The sequence below is a fragment of the Herpailurus yagouaroundi genome, unplaced genomic scaffold, assembly GCF_014898765.1.
Source record: "Herpailurus yagouaroundi ecotype Mexico unplaced genomic scaffold, PumYag 189, whole genome shotgun sequence".
Classification (NCBI taxonomy): domain Eukaryota; kingdom Metazoa; phylum Chordata; class Mammalia; order Carnivora; family Felidae; genus Herpailurus; species Herpailurus yagouaroundi.
The window spans coordinates 2555554-2569846 of NW_024412420.1; the positions used below are offsets into that span (position 1 = coordinate 2555554).

The 14293-nt window shown below is 37.2% G+C and overlaps 2 protein-coding genes across 6 annotated transcripts in view; one reads left to right on the top strand and one right to left on the bottom strand.

Annotated features, from left to right (window-relative positions):
- PTRH2 (peptidyl-tRNA hydrolase 2) overlaps positions 1 to 4447 on the top strand; it is a 57809-nt gene extending 53362 nt beyond the window's left edge. For both annotated transcript variants that reach the window (XM_040496962.1, XM_040496961.1), the window contains one exon: positions 3818 to 4447. In XM_040496962.1, the coding sequence (XP_040352896.1) occupies positions 3818 to 4357 (540 nt within the window). In that variant the 3' untranslated portion in view covers positions 4358 to 4447. The remainder of the gene's footprint in view (positions 1 to 3817) is intronic.
- A 3842-nt stretch (positions 4448 to 8289) lies between these two features.
- Positions 8290 to 14293, bottom strand: part of CLTC (clathrin heavy chain) — a 65936-nt gene continuing 59932 nt past the window's right edge. For all 4 annotated transcript variants that reach the window (XM_040496953.1, XM_040496954.1, XM_040496955.1 and 1 more), the window contains 2 exons: positions 11657 to 11732; positions 8290 to 9367 (listed from right to left, as the gene is read on the bottom strand). In XM_040496953.1, coding sequence (XP_040352887.1) covers positions 9243 to 9367; positions 11657 to 11732 — 201 coding nt within the window. In that variant the 3' untranslated portion in view covers positions 8290 to 9242. The remainder of the gene's footprint in view (positions 9368 to 11656; positions 11733 to 14293) is intronic.

Here is a 14293-nt window from a genome sequence, read left to right on the forward strand (position 1 = left end):
AGTGCTCTATCTCTAAGGTCCAGAACAGTGCCTGGTGCACAATAGGCCTTCCATAAATATCAACTTATTGGATGAAAAGAGAGTTTATAGACCATCACTGTCCAATAGAACTTTCATGGAAATATTCTGTAGCTCAGAGTGACCGTTAGCCACTTTTAAGTTGTTGAGCTATTGGGCACTTGAAATGTGGCTAAGTGCACCTGAAGAATTGAATTTTTATTTAGTTTTAATTAAGTTTAAATAACTGTGTTGACTAATGGATACTGTATTGGATGATGTAGGCATAGACTGAAAAGAAGGATAAACGTGTAAGCAGGTGCAATACATACATCAGGGGCAAACATCAGAGCTAGAGGAGACTGGAAAAAAAACTATCAGAAAGGTGGGATGATAATAGGGTGAAAGTTAGATTAAAGAATTAGAGGGAGGAAAGTTTAAAGAAACGTTATCATCAGTGAGTGGTGGGGAAAACTCAAGAAGAGGCCTAAAAGGAGGCAACTACATTTGGCAATTAACAAGTGTCTAATTCCTTAGCAATATCAGTTGAATGGGGAAAGGAGGCAGGTAATTAAAGAAGTTTAGAGGTAAAAGGAAAAAGAAGTCAGACAGTGGTCCAAGGGTCAAAAAGGATTGGGGAAATTTTTTTTTTTTTTTTTTTTTTTTTTTAGGTTAGAAAAGCCAAGGTATAGCCCCAGGGAGTACGATTAATGGGTGGGGAGCACGGTTCCGGAGGGAATGGGATCAAGAACATTGGTGAAAGGGGCTTAGTCTGGGAGGAATTAGAACACACCAGGAGGAGGGTTTTTACAGGACGTGTTTGTTTTGCAATGCCACCATTGCCCAGGATTATCCATGAGACTAAGAATAGTTATGTTTACCTTAGTCTCAATCACTGGGTTTTTGATATGTGTGTGGTGTATATGCAGAAAGGGAAAGAGGCTGAAACACCTTTTGGAGGAGTTAGATGATAATGTAATCAGGCTGATTAGGTGATTAGAACATCCTAAAGAATAAAAATGTTAGTTATTAATGGTATTAATATGGTAGAATTAGAGACCTTATGGTACAGAAGCAATGAACTTTGTAATTTCTAGAACTTTTTCTTCTTTCGTTTTTTTCTCTTACTGGTATGTTTGTTTTTTGGTGGTTATTTTTGGTTTGTTTAGTTTTTGTTGCTGTTGAGAGAGAGAGTGAGAGTGAGGGAGTGGCAGAGGGAGATAGAGAGAAGAGAATCTTAAGCAGGCTGCATGCTCATGAACTGTGAGATCATGACCTGAGCCGAAATCAAGAGGCAGGACACTCAACCAACTGAGCCACCCAGGAACCTGGTATATGTCTGTTTTTAGATAAAGTTCAGAAAGTGAGAAGCTTTCTGTCAGGATCTCTAGATGAGTATATTTTATACTACTTTTATTAGTTATATTACTGTGGATAAGCAGGTTCTCTTTTAGATCCTTATTTTTCTCATCTTTAAAATGAGGCTCATGCCTTTTTTAATTTTCATAGCAACCATAATGGAAGTAAAGGGGTTAGCAAGTTATACAACACATAATAGGTCCTCTATATGTGGTTCCCATCTCCAGATAGTACCTGAATCTGGTATATAGGATATTTGGTTACTTTGCAACCTAGAAATGGGTGCAGAAAATCCTTCTAATTGTTGACATGGAGGTTATGAATATAATTTTTACATAATTGAGTATTTATTCACTTTGGAATCTAGTTGTTAGATTATGAAAGAGAAATCCTGATATGTAAGCCTCATGTAGTAACTAAATGATAGATGCATTCTGAGAAAATGTGGGTTCTAATAAGAATTTAATTTTTTTTTCTGACTGTAAAGAAGGCATCTAGAGCCATAAAGTACTATGTCAGTACAGCCCTGTCACCATTATTAGTCATACCAGTGAAAGAGGACTGAAACTAGGTACTGACAGCTTACACGTGTGACCCTCTTGCCTCTGGCCATTCCGTGTCACTCTCCTTTGATCCCTCAATGTTTGTTTCTTAAATCTGTATTTCTGTGTTAAGTGACAGAAGCTTGAAACAAAAGGCCACATATTGAATGGTTTGATTTATATGAATGTCCAGAATAGGCAAAATAGATTAGCAAATGCCAGGGACCTGGGGGTAGAGAAAATGGGAAGCAACTGCCAATAGTTACACAGGTTTCTTTTTTTTTTTGCATGCACAAGCAGGGGAGTGGAGCAAAGGGAGAGAGAGAGAATCCCAGGCAGGCTCCCTGTTCAGCATGGAACCCAGTGCAGGGCTCAATCCCATGACCCTGAGATCATGACCTGAGCTGAAATTGAGTTGGAAGCTCAGCAAACTGAGCCACTCAGGAGCCCCAAGGGATTGCTTTTTGAGGCAGTGAAAGTGTTCTGGGATTAGATAGTACTTATGGTTGTACAAACTTCTGGATATATTAAAAAACCACTAAATTGTACACTTTAAAAAGATGAATTTTTATAGTATGCAGTATCTCAAGAAATTTAACATCCCCTATGGTATCCTTATTTTTAAAATTTTTAAAGATTTTATTATTTTTTTTTAATGTTTATTTATATTTGAGAGAGAGTGTGCGTTAGCAAGGGAGGGGCAGAAAGAGACGGAGACAGAATCTGAAGCAGGCTCCAGGCTCTGAGCTGTCAGCACAGAGCCTGAGGTGGCCATGAGATCAAGACCAAGCCGTAGTCAAGACACTTAACTGAGCCACCCAGGCTCTCCAAGATTTTATTTTTAAGTAACCTCCGCACCCAGTGTGGGGCTTGAACCCACAACCCTGAGATCAAGAGGCACGTGCTGTACCAACTGAGTCAGCCAATCGCCCCATTCTCATTTAAAATATTTGTGATAAAGTATTTCCAAGACTGCCATCTATGCCATGTAGATTATCCGAGGGCACTTACTTATAAGCACTACAAATATGGTAGTCCCATGTATTTCAATATATAAATGGTTAGATGCTGTTCCACTAGAAGAAACTGATGGTTATTTGTGCCTATAAATGGAAGCATTCTGAATGTAACAGCCTCAGCTGTAGACTGATACGGGTGTTTTATTGGTGATTCAAATACCATGAATAGCTTTGCTAAGGTAACAGGAATTTCTAAAATAAAGAATAAAGGATGATCTTCCTTTGTTTTATATGATAGTTACACTTCTGGTAAATTCAGTGTATATTAGAACTATGCAAAAAATATTTTGTGTCCATGTGTATAATGAAGTTAGCTTCTGGTCTCAGTGATTGATGGTTTTTTACCTATAATTATTTCCAGCGGGAAAATCTTTGCTTTGTAAGACTTTTAGCATTCCATGCTTAGGTCTAGTAAATGTCAGCAGCACGCCTCACTCCAGGCCCATTGCTGTGACAACTAGGAACTTCTCTGAGGGGTTGGTACCATCCCCATTGAGAACCACTGCATTATGAAGACACAAATAAGCACTATATTCCAGAGAAGGGATGAGTTATTCTTGGTTTCTTTACATCCTTTAGACAGCATGATAAAATAGAATATTTCCTTTGTCTACAAGACTTAGGGGGAAGACAGAGGAACAGAGCTTTATGGTATCCCAAGAACTAGATACTCCTTGAGATTCAGAATGATTGTAACTGCTTTACCTGAATTCTTGAATCTTTTCTAGTACAAAGGGAAGAAAAAACAGTACATTAAGATCCAAAATAATATTTTGCTTTTTTTCTGGATGACTTCATAATGGTTTTTAAATGTTGCCACTTATTTACCTAAATCAAGGTGTTTTGTCTGATAAGCCTGTAATTTTTCACTGCTATAGTGATAACTTTTTTTCCTTTCAGATGCTCTCCAAATCCTTGGTGATGGAATATTTGGCTCATCCTGGTGCACTTAGCGTGGCTGCCGGAGTTGCTTGTGGCATGTGCCTGGGTTGGGGTCTCCGTGTACGCTTTGGGATGACTCCCAAAAGCTCAGTGAGCGAGATAGACACAGAGACTGGAAGTGAAGCAAGCATCTTAGGAGAAAGTGGGGAGTACAAAATGATTCTTGTGGTTCGAAATGACTTGAAGATGGGAAAAGGGAAAGTAGCTGCCCAGTGCTCTCATGCTGCTGTTTCTGCCTACAAGCAAATTCAAAGAAGAAACCCTGAATTGCTCAAACAATGGGAATACTGTGGCCAGCCCAAAGTGGTGGTCAAAGCTCCTGATGAAGAAACTCTGGTTGAATTATTGACCCATGCAAAAATGCTAGGACTGACTGTAAGTTTGATCCAAGATGCTGGACGTACTCAAATTGCACCTGGTTCTAGAACTGTCCTGGGAATTGGGCCAGGACCAGCAGATCTAATTGACAAAGTCACTGGTCACCTAAAACTTTACTAGGTGGAATTTTGTATGATGATTGTCCCACCACAATGTGTTTTGAAACTGTCAAATTCTAACAATAAAACTGAAATTCTCCCCCTACTTTAAGTATTTTTGAGATCAAAATCAATCTGTTCCCATGTTTTTATCAGGTACTTGGCTCAGTTATCTTGGCTTAAAAAAAAAAAAAAAAAAAAAAGTCAAATGGTCCTGATGTTTCAAGTGATAGCTGCTGAAACAAAAAAATGTTTGAGAAACTGGTCACAACCAAATTGGATTACAGGGGCGGGGGGGGGGGGCAGCATTTCCTGTGCATGGTTACGTCCCTGTGTAATGGCTTTTCTTCCCCAAGACAACGCTGCTATACCCCATTGAAGGATCAGGGTTCAAGGTATTCTCATTGGATGCAAACTGCAGTTTGTTTTCCTGCCATCACTTTTTGGATGACTGATAGCCAACATTAATAGATCATGGTATAGCCCCACACAGCGGATTTACAGTCTAACCTTCTGGATTAACCCACCTGTGCAGTATTTCATGTTCATTTCCCTGACCCACACTGGCCAAAGATTTCTCAGTAGTGCTTCTACATCATAGCCTATAAAAAATTCCTTTTACTTCCCCACAACTTCCCTAATAGTGCAGGCATTGAAAAACTTGCAGAGTGACTTGTATGGACTTTGAAGGTAGTACTAGGCCCACAGAAGAATCTACGGAAATGGTGAAGTGAATGTGGTGTGTCATCCAACATCTTACTGTTTCTTTACCTAGAACTTAAGGAACTAGATAGTTCAATTATTTAAGGGCATCTTTATTTCCCTTTTGATATATGGTTATCATGACATAATTCCAATAGTTACTGTTACACCACCTGCCCAGGATAGGAGGGAGGTTCCGGTTCACAAAAGCAACATAGCTTTTTGAATGAAAGTCTTTTGGGGGACCCTGATAGTATTTCTAAATTGAGTACATCCCAAAGAACTAATGATGCCAGAGAGAATTTTGGCAACAGGTGCATGTGAAGTAGCTCCAATTCTCCACGATTAACTTTCAGTAATTAGCATTACTTAGCATTGAACTTCAAACATCTGCAGCACGATAACACTTCAAGGTCTAAGGTCAGTGGAGTCTGGGTAAAACAATAAAGACTACTGCACTCAGTCACAGTTTGTACTATTTGGTCAGTTTTATAGAGTTTACACTGGCATATGACAGCACAGGAGAAACTGCATCTGTGAATGATGCCACAGTAGCAACTGCTTCTAAATAGAATGTTTACACTAGATTCAAAAGTGATGCAACAGCATGTAATTGAGGCAAAGAGAACTTAATCCTAAATGCACCATTCTGGCTCATGTAATTTCTGAGGCTTGCCTCAGAGACTGATGGCTCCAAGTTCAAAGACAGTGCATTCCCAACAGGATGGCCAGCTGACTCAAGTAACTCTAAGTCATGGTATATCTACCAGGATGAATAGTATACAAATTCTAATTCCAGAAATATATTATGCTTATTTCCTACTTCACCTGTACTTAGTATTTATTTTATAGGGTGCTTAATCTTACAGTTCTCAAGGTATACTCTGCAAAGCCCATAGGGTCTTTAAGATACTTTCAAGGGGTCAGATATTTTCGTAATGCTAAGATTTTTTTTTTTTTTTTTTTTTTTTTTGCTGTGTTGACATTTGCACGGATAACACAAAAGCAAAAGCAAAGGTGGATAAAACCTCTGGCATCTTTCACAAATCAAGGCAGGGGCACCCTACCTATACAAGTAGTACTTCATTGCCCAATAGTGTCTCTCTCTCTCTCTCTCTCTCTCTCTCTCTCTCTCTCTCTCTCACACACACACACACACACACACACACACACACACACGATTCACTTAATGTCCTTGATAAAGCAGTAAAAAAAAAAAATTATTAAATTTGACCCTTCACTACTTTTGTCTTAATATTCTAACACTGAACACTTCTGGTACACACTGAAGTATGAATGTTGTCCTGAGAGAAAAAAAATGTGTGGCTGAGTTGTGAGCTGAACTAGCAGCCTTGGTCATGGAAGAGTTTTACTTGTAAAAACTGACAAATTAAGTATCCAATTAGCCAATCATTTTAAGAAAAGCAACAGACCGTATTCTGGAAAACTTCTATCTACCTCTCCTCCAAGTTTCCCAAAACCTAAGATTTTTCTGATGAGATTAGTGTTCCTCACAGATAGGATTTTTAAAGATATGTGTCAACATTTAGAAAATCTGCACAACTTAATGAATCTATTTTCCATATAACCAATGCATGAGGGTACAAATCATGCATAGATAAAAGATCTATTCAAACTAAAGACACTAATGGATTTTAATATAATGTTAAAGTTCAGTGTTACGGTTTCAGATTCCACATTTCAACTAACTACAAGTATCTGAAAAGGCTATTAAAATACTTTCCTAATTATACATCTTCGTGAGGCTAGACTTTATTCACATACTTTTTAAAAAAAGTAGTAACAGTGAATGCAAACAGAATCCAGCAGTCTTCTGTGAAGAAAAACTTTGAAGAGACTTGTAAAAAACAGTGCAATTCCATTTTTCTCATTTAAGAAATAAGGCTAATATATAATTGTTTATGTTTACATGCAATGAGTTTAATAGTTACATTTAAATAAATTTTTAAAATTTGTTTTTACAGAACATTCAAGCAGCCCTGCTTGGAGCTCATATCATTCTGTTGCTATTGTACTAATGTCTATGTTGAAATAGTTAACAAATATCAGATTTTTTTTTTTTTTTTTTGTACAATGGCTATATTTGGATACTAGGGCAAAAGATCACTGAAGGTATGTTTACCTCCTGAGAGGTTTTCCATTACTCTCTTCTCTCCTGTTTCAGTTACATTTAGACAATTATAAGAATTCTTAATACTGTTTCCTGTTTTAGGTTACTTCTCCCAGACCATCATCCTATTCAGAGTAATGTCATGGAAGATCCCTTAAAATAAAGTTTATTACCAATTTGTTCTACCACTTATGTACAACACCCACTGCCAAGTCTTAAGGTAGGCATTTTGTGATTTAAACATCCTCCTGCAAATAATTCTGGAAAGTACTCATCATGTTAATACACACAAGGGAACATATTCAGAGGTTCACAAAGTATAGGAAAGGTCCAGAAGAACACATCTCGACTGAAAAGGATTAAGCTCCCAAGGACCACTGCTATTCTCCCTGTTGATTTTGATTAACAACGAAGGCAGGGAGGCAGAGATCCACAGCAGAAGCATAAGTACAGCTGAATGTTTTCACTATGACAAACCAAAACAGGAGAAGGGATTTTCTAGTTAATACTATAATTTTAGGGGTAGGATGATTAAAAGTGGGGCAGGGCAGGGGTTCTATGTTTAAAAAACAAAAAACAAAAAAACCTGTGCTGCTTATGGTCATTTGCCTGGTCGGTGTGGAGAATTATAGGGCAATACAAGGCTAGGTTTGGTGGAGGACTGGGTTTAATCCTCTAACTCTTTTGAGGATTAAAAAGTGAAATGAACTTAAAGTAACAGTCTCAGCCATGAACAAAAAGGGTTGAATTCAAACACTGGCTTAAAAAAATTCCACTTAAAAGTACTCATACTTTGGGGCCCTTTTTTCATGGTGAGGCACAGTATGTTAACTACATGCTTATATACTTTGATCGCAAGTTGACAGAATACCCATATCTGTTCATTTAAGTGAAATGCTTAGGTAAAAACCCTGAAGTGCCACTTGGTTAAAATGATGGGAGACAGCCAAAATGTGGCCTACTACAATCCTCTTCAGACTGCTGCATGTACCTTGTTAACCACAGGAATGTACATGATGTAATGCTGTGTATTTCCCTATCCCAATCCTCATTCTGCTTTTGCACTCACACCTCCCTGTACCGCCTCAATACCCAATATAAAACTACCACAACCACGGTTCTTTGGTTAAAATTTGAAAGGTATTTAATTAAAACTGCCATTCTACGTTATTTCCACAGTCCAGTAATTTATTTTAAATTTGAGTAATTTCAAATTCCACAAACAAAACTGAAGAACAGCAATATTTTGTTTGAATTCTCTCTTCTGTACACTCAGTGATCTAAAACACCACAATATCCAACATACACAAACCTCAGGGAAGGGTTAGTAAATACACACAGATTGGAATCATGGTGCTCTTTGTTCCTGAATGGAATGGTCCCACAGAAAAAGCACAGGATACAGCACAACATAAGGGCACCTGTTACATATGAAGTGAGCAAAAACACACTAGCATTTTCTATATGCATAATGAGGAAACCTGCATAGGTTAGAGGGCCTTTTATGCTCATTTAAAAGTCAGGCAATTTGTCTGTAATGCATTTTTCAAATAATTTGGAGAGCACTGCTATCCAATGTAGGATGTGCTGATTAGTGTTGTCTTTGTTGGCATTGACAGTCTTACATGGTCACATACCAATACTTTTGCTGTAGCTTTTGAGTAAGAGATTTAAATGCATTTTAGACAATACATATCATAAGCTGTTTACATACACTAAATTTAAGAGATTCAATATTAGAGTTTTTTTTTCTTTAAACACTACAGAGTGCAAATCAGGTTCTTCACAACAGATTGAGTATTAAGCAGTTCTTCAAAGAATGAGGGGGAAGAAAAAAAGCCCAACTGAATAAACATTGAAACTATTCCCCTTTGAAAATAAATTCTAAAATGATGCGGAATGTGAAATAAGCTTTTAACACAGGTGATCCGAGTTTATAGTTAGAAACAAAAAGTAGTCCTTCATGAAATAAAGGTTACAAGAACATGTGCCTGTTTTCCCATTATAAACTGAGAAGCGGGTAGAGACGATGTTTCAGTACGAAAATAGGCGACTACAGGATCAGCTTTCTGTCTCACATACTGTACCCAAAGCCAGGCTGTGGCTGCCCATAGGGTGGTGCAGTATAACCATAGCCAAAAGGTGCCTGGGGAGGGACTGCAACACTGGGTCCTGCTGTCAGCATCAACTGGGGCTGACCTAAAGAAGAAAAACAAGAAAGGGTAGGGGGTGGAGGGGCGGGCAGGAGGTGGGACAAATTGTTAGCAGTGTAGACTATCATACTCTAATCTCCCCTACTCTAAGAACATAATCAAAACTTAGAATGAGTTTTGTGGTGGTACTTTTGACTGTCACAATTTTGGCATCACACCCACCCTAAGAAGGGTTCTGCCTAAAAAGCCAAACAATTCAGGGCACAGGGCAGAACAGTGACAGTAATTATGTTACCTCATTTTATTTAAAACAATATGCACAGGCATGCTTGACATGAATGGGCAAGACATCTTATCTTGGCAAGACATGAATGACATGAATGGCAAGACATCTGCCAATACACTTATCACCACATGGTACTCACACATGTTTGGTGAAATGAGCACAGGAAAGCTTAACTTTTTAATGATGTGGTTTTAACACAAATAAACTTTTAAAATTAGATTTAAATTTCTGATTTAAACAATATAAATGGTAATGAAATGAAATGGTAATCTAATGGATATTTAGGAAAGAATCTAGTACTAGTTAAGAGAAAAACAAAAACAAGACACATTCAAATATGCTTACGTATGAATACATCAGAACATAAATCTGTTTCAAATACTGTATTAGCACTCGTACTTCATTAAAAAAATTTTTCAGGGGCGCCTGGGTAGCTCTGTCAGTTAAGTGTCCAACTTTGGCTCAGATCTTATGGTCTGTGTGTTCAAGCCCTGCAATCAGGCCCTGCACTAACAGTGCAAAGCCTGCTTGGGATTCTGTCTCTCCCCCACTTGGAAACACACTCTCTCTCAAAATAAAGAAATAAACTTAAAAAATTTTTAAGTAAACTCCACCCACAATGGTAGGGCTCAAACTCATGACCCCGAGATCAAGAGGTGCATGCTCTACCCCGACTGAACCAGCCAGGCACCCCAACACTCAACTACAAATAGTAGTTGATCACATACAGAAAATGACCTGTAGAGAAACCTGGTTTATTTAAAAGGAAAAAAACAATGTAACACCTCTATCCACTCCCTTGTAAAAGAAGTAATCTTAATCTCCCACTAGAATGTAAACCTAGTGCAAAGTTTCTCTCAGACAGGTGACCTCAAGTCTCTCTTTTTTGTGAACAACCAGAATTTGTTTTGTGAGCAAATTCTTTTTGGAAACCAGCAGTTTATAAAAATCACTTTTAACTTTGATACTGAAATTTTCAACTGCCTAGAAGGACTCTCCATTTAAACACCCTGAGGGCAAGCCAAATTCAATAGGTGCTCCCAAAATATTACCCCCACCCTATTTTTGTTCCTACTGTTCCCTATCTGAAATATGTCAAACATCTTGCTCCCATCTTTTAACCTACTTTAATCATCTTTAATCTACTTTTAAGTTTATCTTCTCCAACTTTATCAAAACTATGCAGTCCTCCAAATTCCCAAAGTCTTTTTTATCTACAATAAAAAGGAGATGGGGGGGCGCCTGGGTGGCTCAGTCAGTTAAGTGTCTGTTGATCTTAGCTCAGGCCTTGATTGTGAGTTCAAGCCCGGTGCTGGGCTCCACACTGGGTGTAAAGCCTACTTTAAAAAGTAAGTAAGTAAGTAATTAAAAGGAGACAATGTCCTAATATGTTTGTCTATTATCATTTCCTTTAGCAGGCTGAGATATAATGGTCACAATTATATGCCTTCCTCCAAAAAACACCTGATTACAGCGACATAATATATACCTTTCTAATTCACTGTTCAAATGTATCTGTTCACCAAGAGTACAAGTCTGAACTACTTGCACACAGAAGAAATTAAATTGCCCTATATATTCACTGAGAGTTTCAAGATCCTATCTCTCTGGAAAGTTCTCAAATGGAAACTACCTCGTTTTCTGCCCCAGTTAGAACTTAAAGAGAAGATACACTCTGTCTGTAAAGCACCATAAAGACAGCCTTGGCATGTTTTCTTAGCTTCTGCATTTCTGAAAACTGAATTCATCAATACTTCTAATTTATGAATATGTAATCAATCAGTGAGCAGGCAAGAGGAAAATTTAGGTTATGATCTTAAGTGACTATTTTTTAAGATTATCTTTGCATTTAAGACTACCTTAAGTGAATAATAAGTGTCTGCTTTAAGACTGTTTTCAGAAAAAGATGGTAGAATTATTCCTGAACTCCGTGAGCTTTTTGCACTTTAGACACTTAACTGTATTTCTATTCTGAAGTAGAATCCTTAAAGAATGAAACACTTGTCTACTACTTTTCTGTGGGTTTAAAGAGAGAGAGAGAGAGATTACCATAAACGATAGGTTGCGTCTCTGTAGCTTGTTCTTCTTCTTTTCTCAGTGATTCCGAAGCATCTAATTTATCCACCTGGAGAAAAACAGGTAATGTTACTTAGCACCTCAAAAATATTATACACCTAGGTTTATGGCAGAAAGTGGAAAAGCCTTAGTATGTTGAATTTTGTCAAAATAAAACAGACTAGAAAGAATATTCTCAGGCCCCCTCAAATTCAATGGCAATGTTCATAGTTCAGTCAAGGTGATTTTTAGCACTGTCATTATAAACCCTCAGGAAGGAGGGATTTATAAATGCCATAAAAGCTCACGCCAGGCTAAAACTGGGCATGCTAGGATGCAGCCAGCCTGAGGGAGGGAGATAACAAGAAGGAACCACTTTTTCAAATGAAGTTTAAACTTTATCAAAGGTAATAATAATGAACTCATAACCAGACAAGACTTCCCTCCCCAAAGGAAATGATATTCAAAAAAGTGAAATGAGTTAATGACTGGACAAGTACTCATTTAGAATAAGCTATCTTTTGCCAATTGTGCACAGCTTCTGCTGATAATTGTTATAGGTGCGGACTGAAATTTAAGTCACAAAGTGGCTCCATATTCCATCTTTTTAGATAAAGACAGGCTGCATGTTTTAATGCTCTATTTTCTAAGAAGTAGAAATAGTAGTAGGAATGCCTAATTTTTGCCACATCTTTGAGGAAGAATTTGTTTTGTTTTTAATGAAGCCAAAGAAGTAAATGGCTACTACATGCTAACTACTCTAAATAAAAGTGGATAGTATCAGACAGAACTAATATAGTAGGAGTCCAAATGTTTAAAAAAAAAAAAAAAAAAGTGAAAAAAAAGGAGCTGGAATACACAGGTCCTTCCATAAACTAGTTATGTGACCCTGGCAAACCACTGTACTGACCCTCAAACTTCCTTGTCTATATAATGATGGTTGAATAAGATATTCTGCAAAATTTGTTATAGGACTAACATGATCTGGTACTATAATTCTGTGAAGAATTGGGAAGAAAGGATGGTAGGACAATGGGCTTAGGGGATATCTGCTATACAACTTCTACCTGCCTTTTAAACTCTATCTTTTCAACTACTTTTAAAAAGTTGGTATCTCAGTGAAAGTCTTATTATTAGTTGGTCTATCATTATACTAGAAGTAAAACTAAAACTTCAAATTCTGACATGATCTATTCCTAGTGGTTTTCAGAGTGCGCCAAAATGAGAGGCAGAATACAGGAAAATCTTTTAATGAATGTTCACGGCATGTTCCTCAAAAAGGTAAATAGTGAATGAAAAATCACTCAAAAGAAGACATGCAGACGTCAGTGAAAAACTATAAAGACTGGGTCCTAAAAAGGTTAAAACAGCCCTTCCTTTCTCTTTGAAAGTATTTAAAAGTATGTTTGAGTCTTCACATAGGTTATTAAGGTTAGGACAGTATTTTATACATATTTTAATTGTCCCATATTAAATATTACATATATCTAATAGAATGTAAGTCTAATGCATTCTAGTTTATTAGGGAATAATTTGAGAAATGTAAGCTGAGGTAGACTCTAGATACCTTCAGATAAAATTTAGTTTTTCTACACTAGGAAGATGGGTTGGTTTGCTTTTGTTTACAGTTTTCCTATTTTTATAGACTAAAATAGTTCATGTGTTACAGAGTAGCCCAATATCAAAGTAAAAACTACTATGGAGAAGTTCCATGAGAGATACCCAATGTTTGGCATTCAAACTTAAATATTATTAGTTAAATATTAAAAGCACAGTCTGTGCCATCAAGGGGTTTTGCTAACTAAACTGTATCCAAGAGTGAGCTAAAGAGGTTATACCAAAAAATACATGGATGAGTGTGCTTAACTTCCAAGTTATTAGAAGAAAAATGAAACAGCAAAAAACCCCACCACTGCAAAATACATTTCCAGACTTTCAAGGACAAGAATCTAAAGTGAACACATGTTTAAACCTAAATGTCAGAGGTGAAGTTGAGTCAGATGTTGAAGAAAGAAGTCCTGTTACAGAAGTATACCAACGACTTCGAAGAAGAGCTAGCAGTATCACAATGCCCATGCATGCACATAGGCAGGTTGGGCAGAGGGCAAAAAAAGAAAAAAAGACCTCTGAAGGAATAGCATCAAACTAAGCAATAAATTTTTATTTTTCTATAATATGGGACAGCCTCTGGCACAGCAACATCCAATTTTTGTTTCCACTGACACAATTTAGACTGCTCAAAAAAGAAAAGCAGAGAAGGCTTTTATGAACACAAGCTTTTGTTAAGAGCTGTAACAAAAGTTTCTGATCCTTGGATAAAAAGAAAAATTACAGGGATAAAAAGAAAAATTACAGGTAAAGCGTGTCACTGAGATCAGTTCCATCTGTACTATTAAAAATTCACTATAATGTAAAAGGCTTTTCCACAAAGACTGCAATATGCTGCAGAGGAAAAGTTAACATGCAGTCAGTTATTCTGGTGTATGTGTGCATGAAAAAAAGGCAAAAGTACTGAAGCAAGAAGTGAGATCTGAAGATGACTGTTGCTATACAGGCTCTCAAGAAACACACACAGCCCACAGCAATGCTTTAAGAGTTTCAAAAGTAGTATGATGTAATTGCAATGACTGT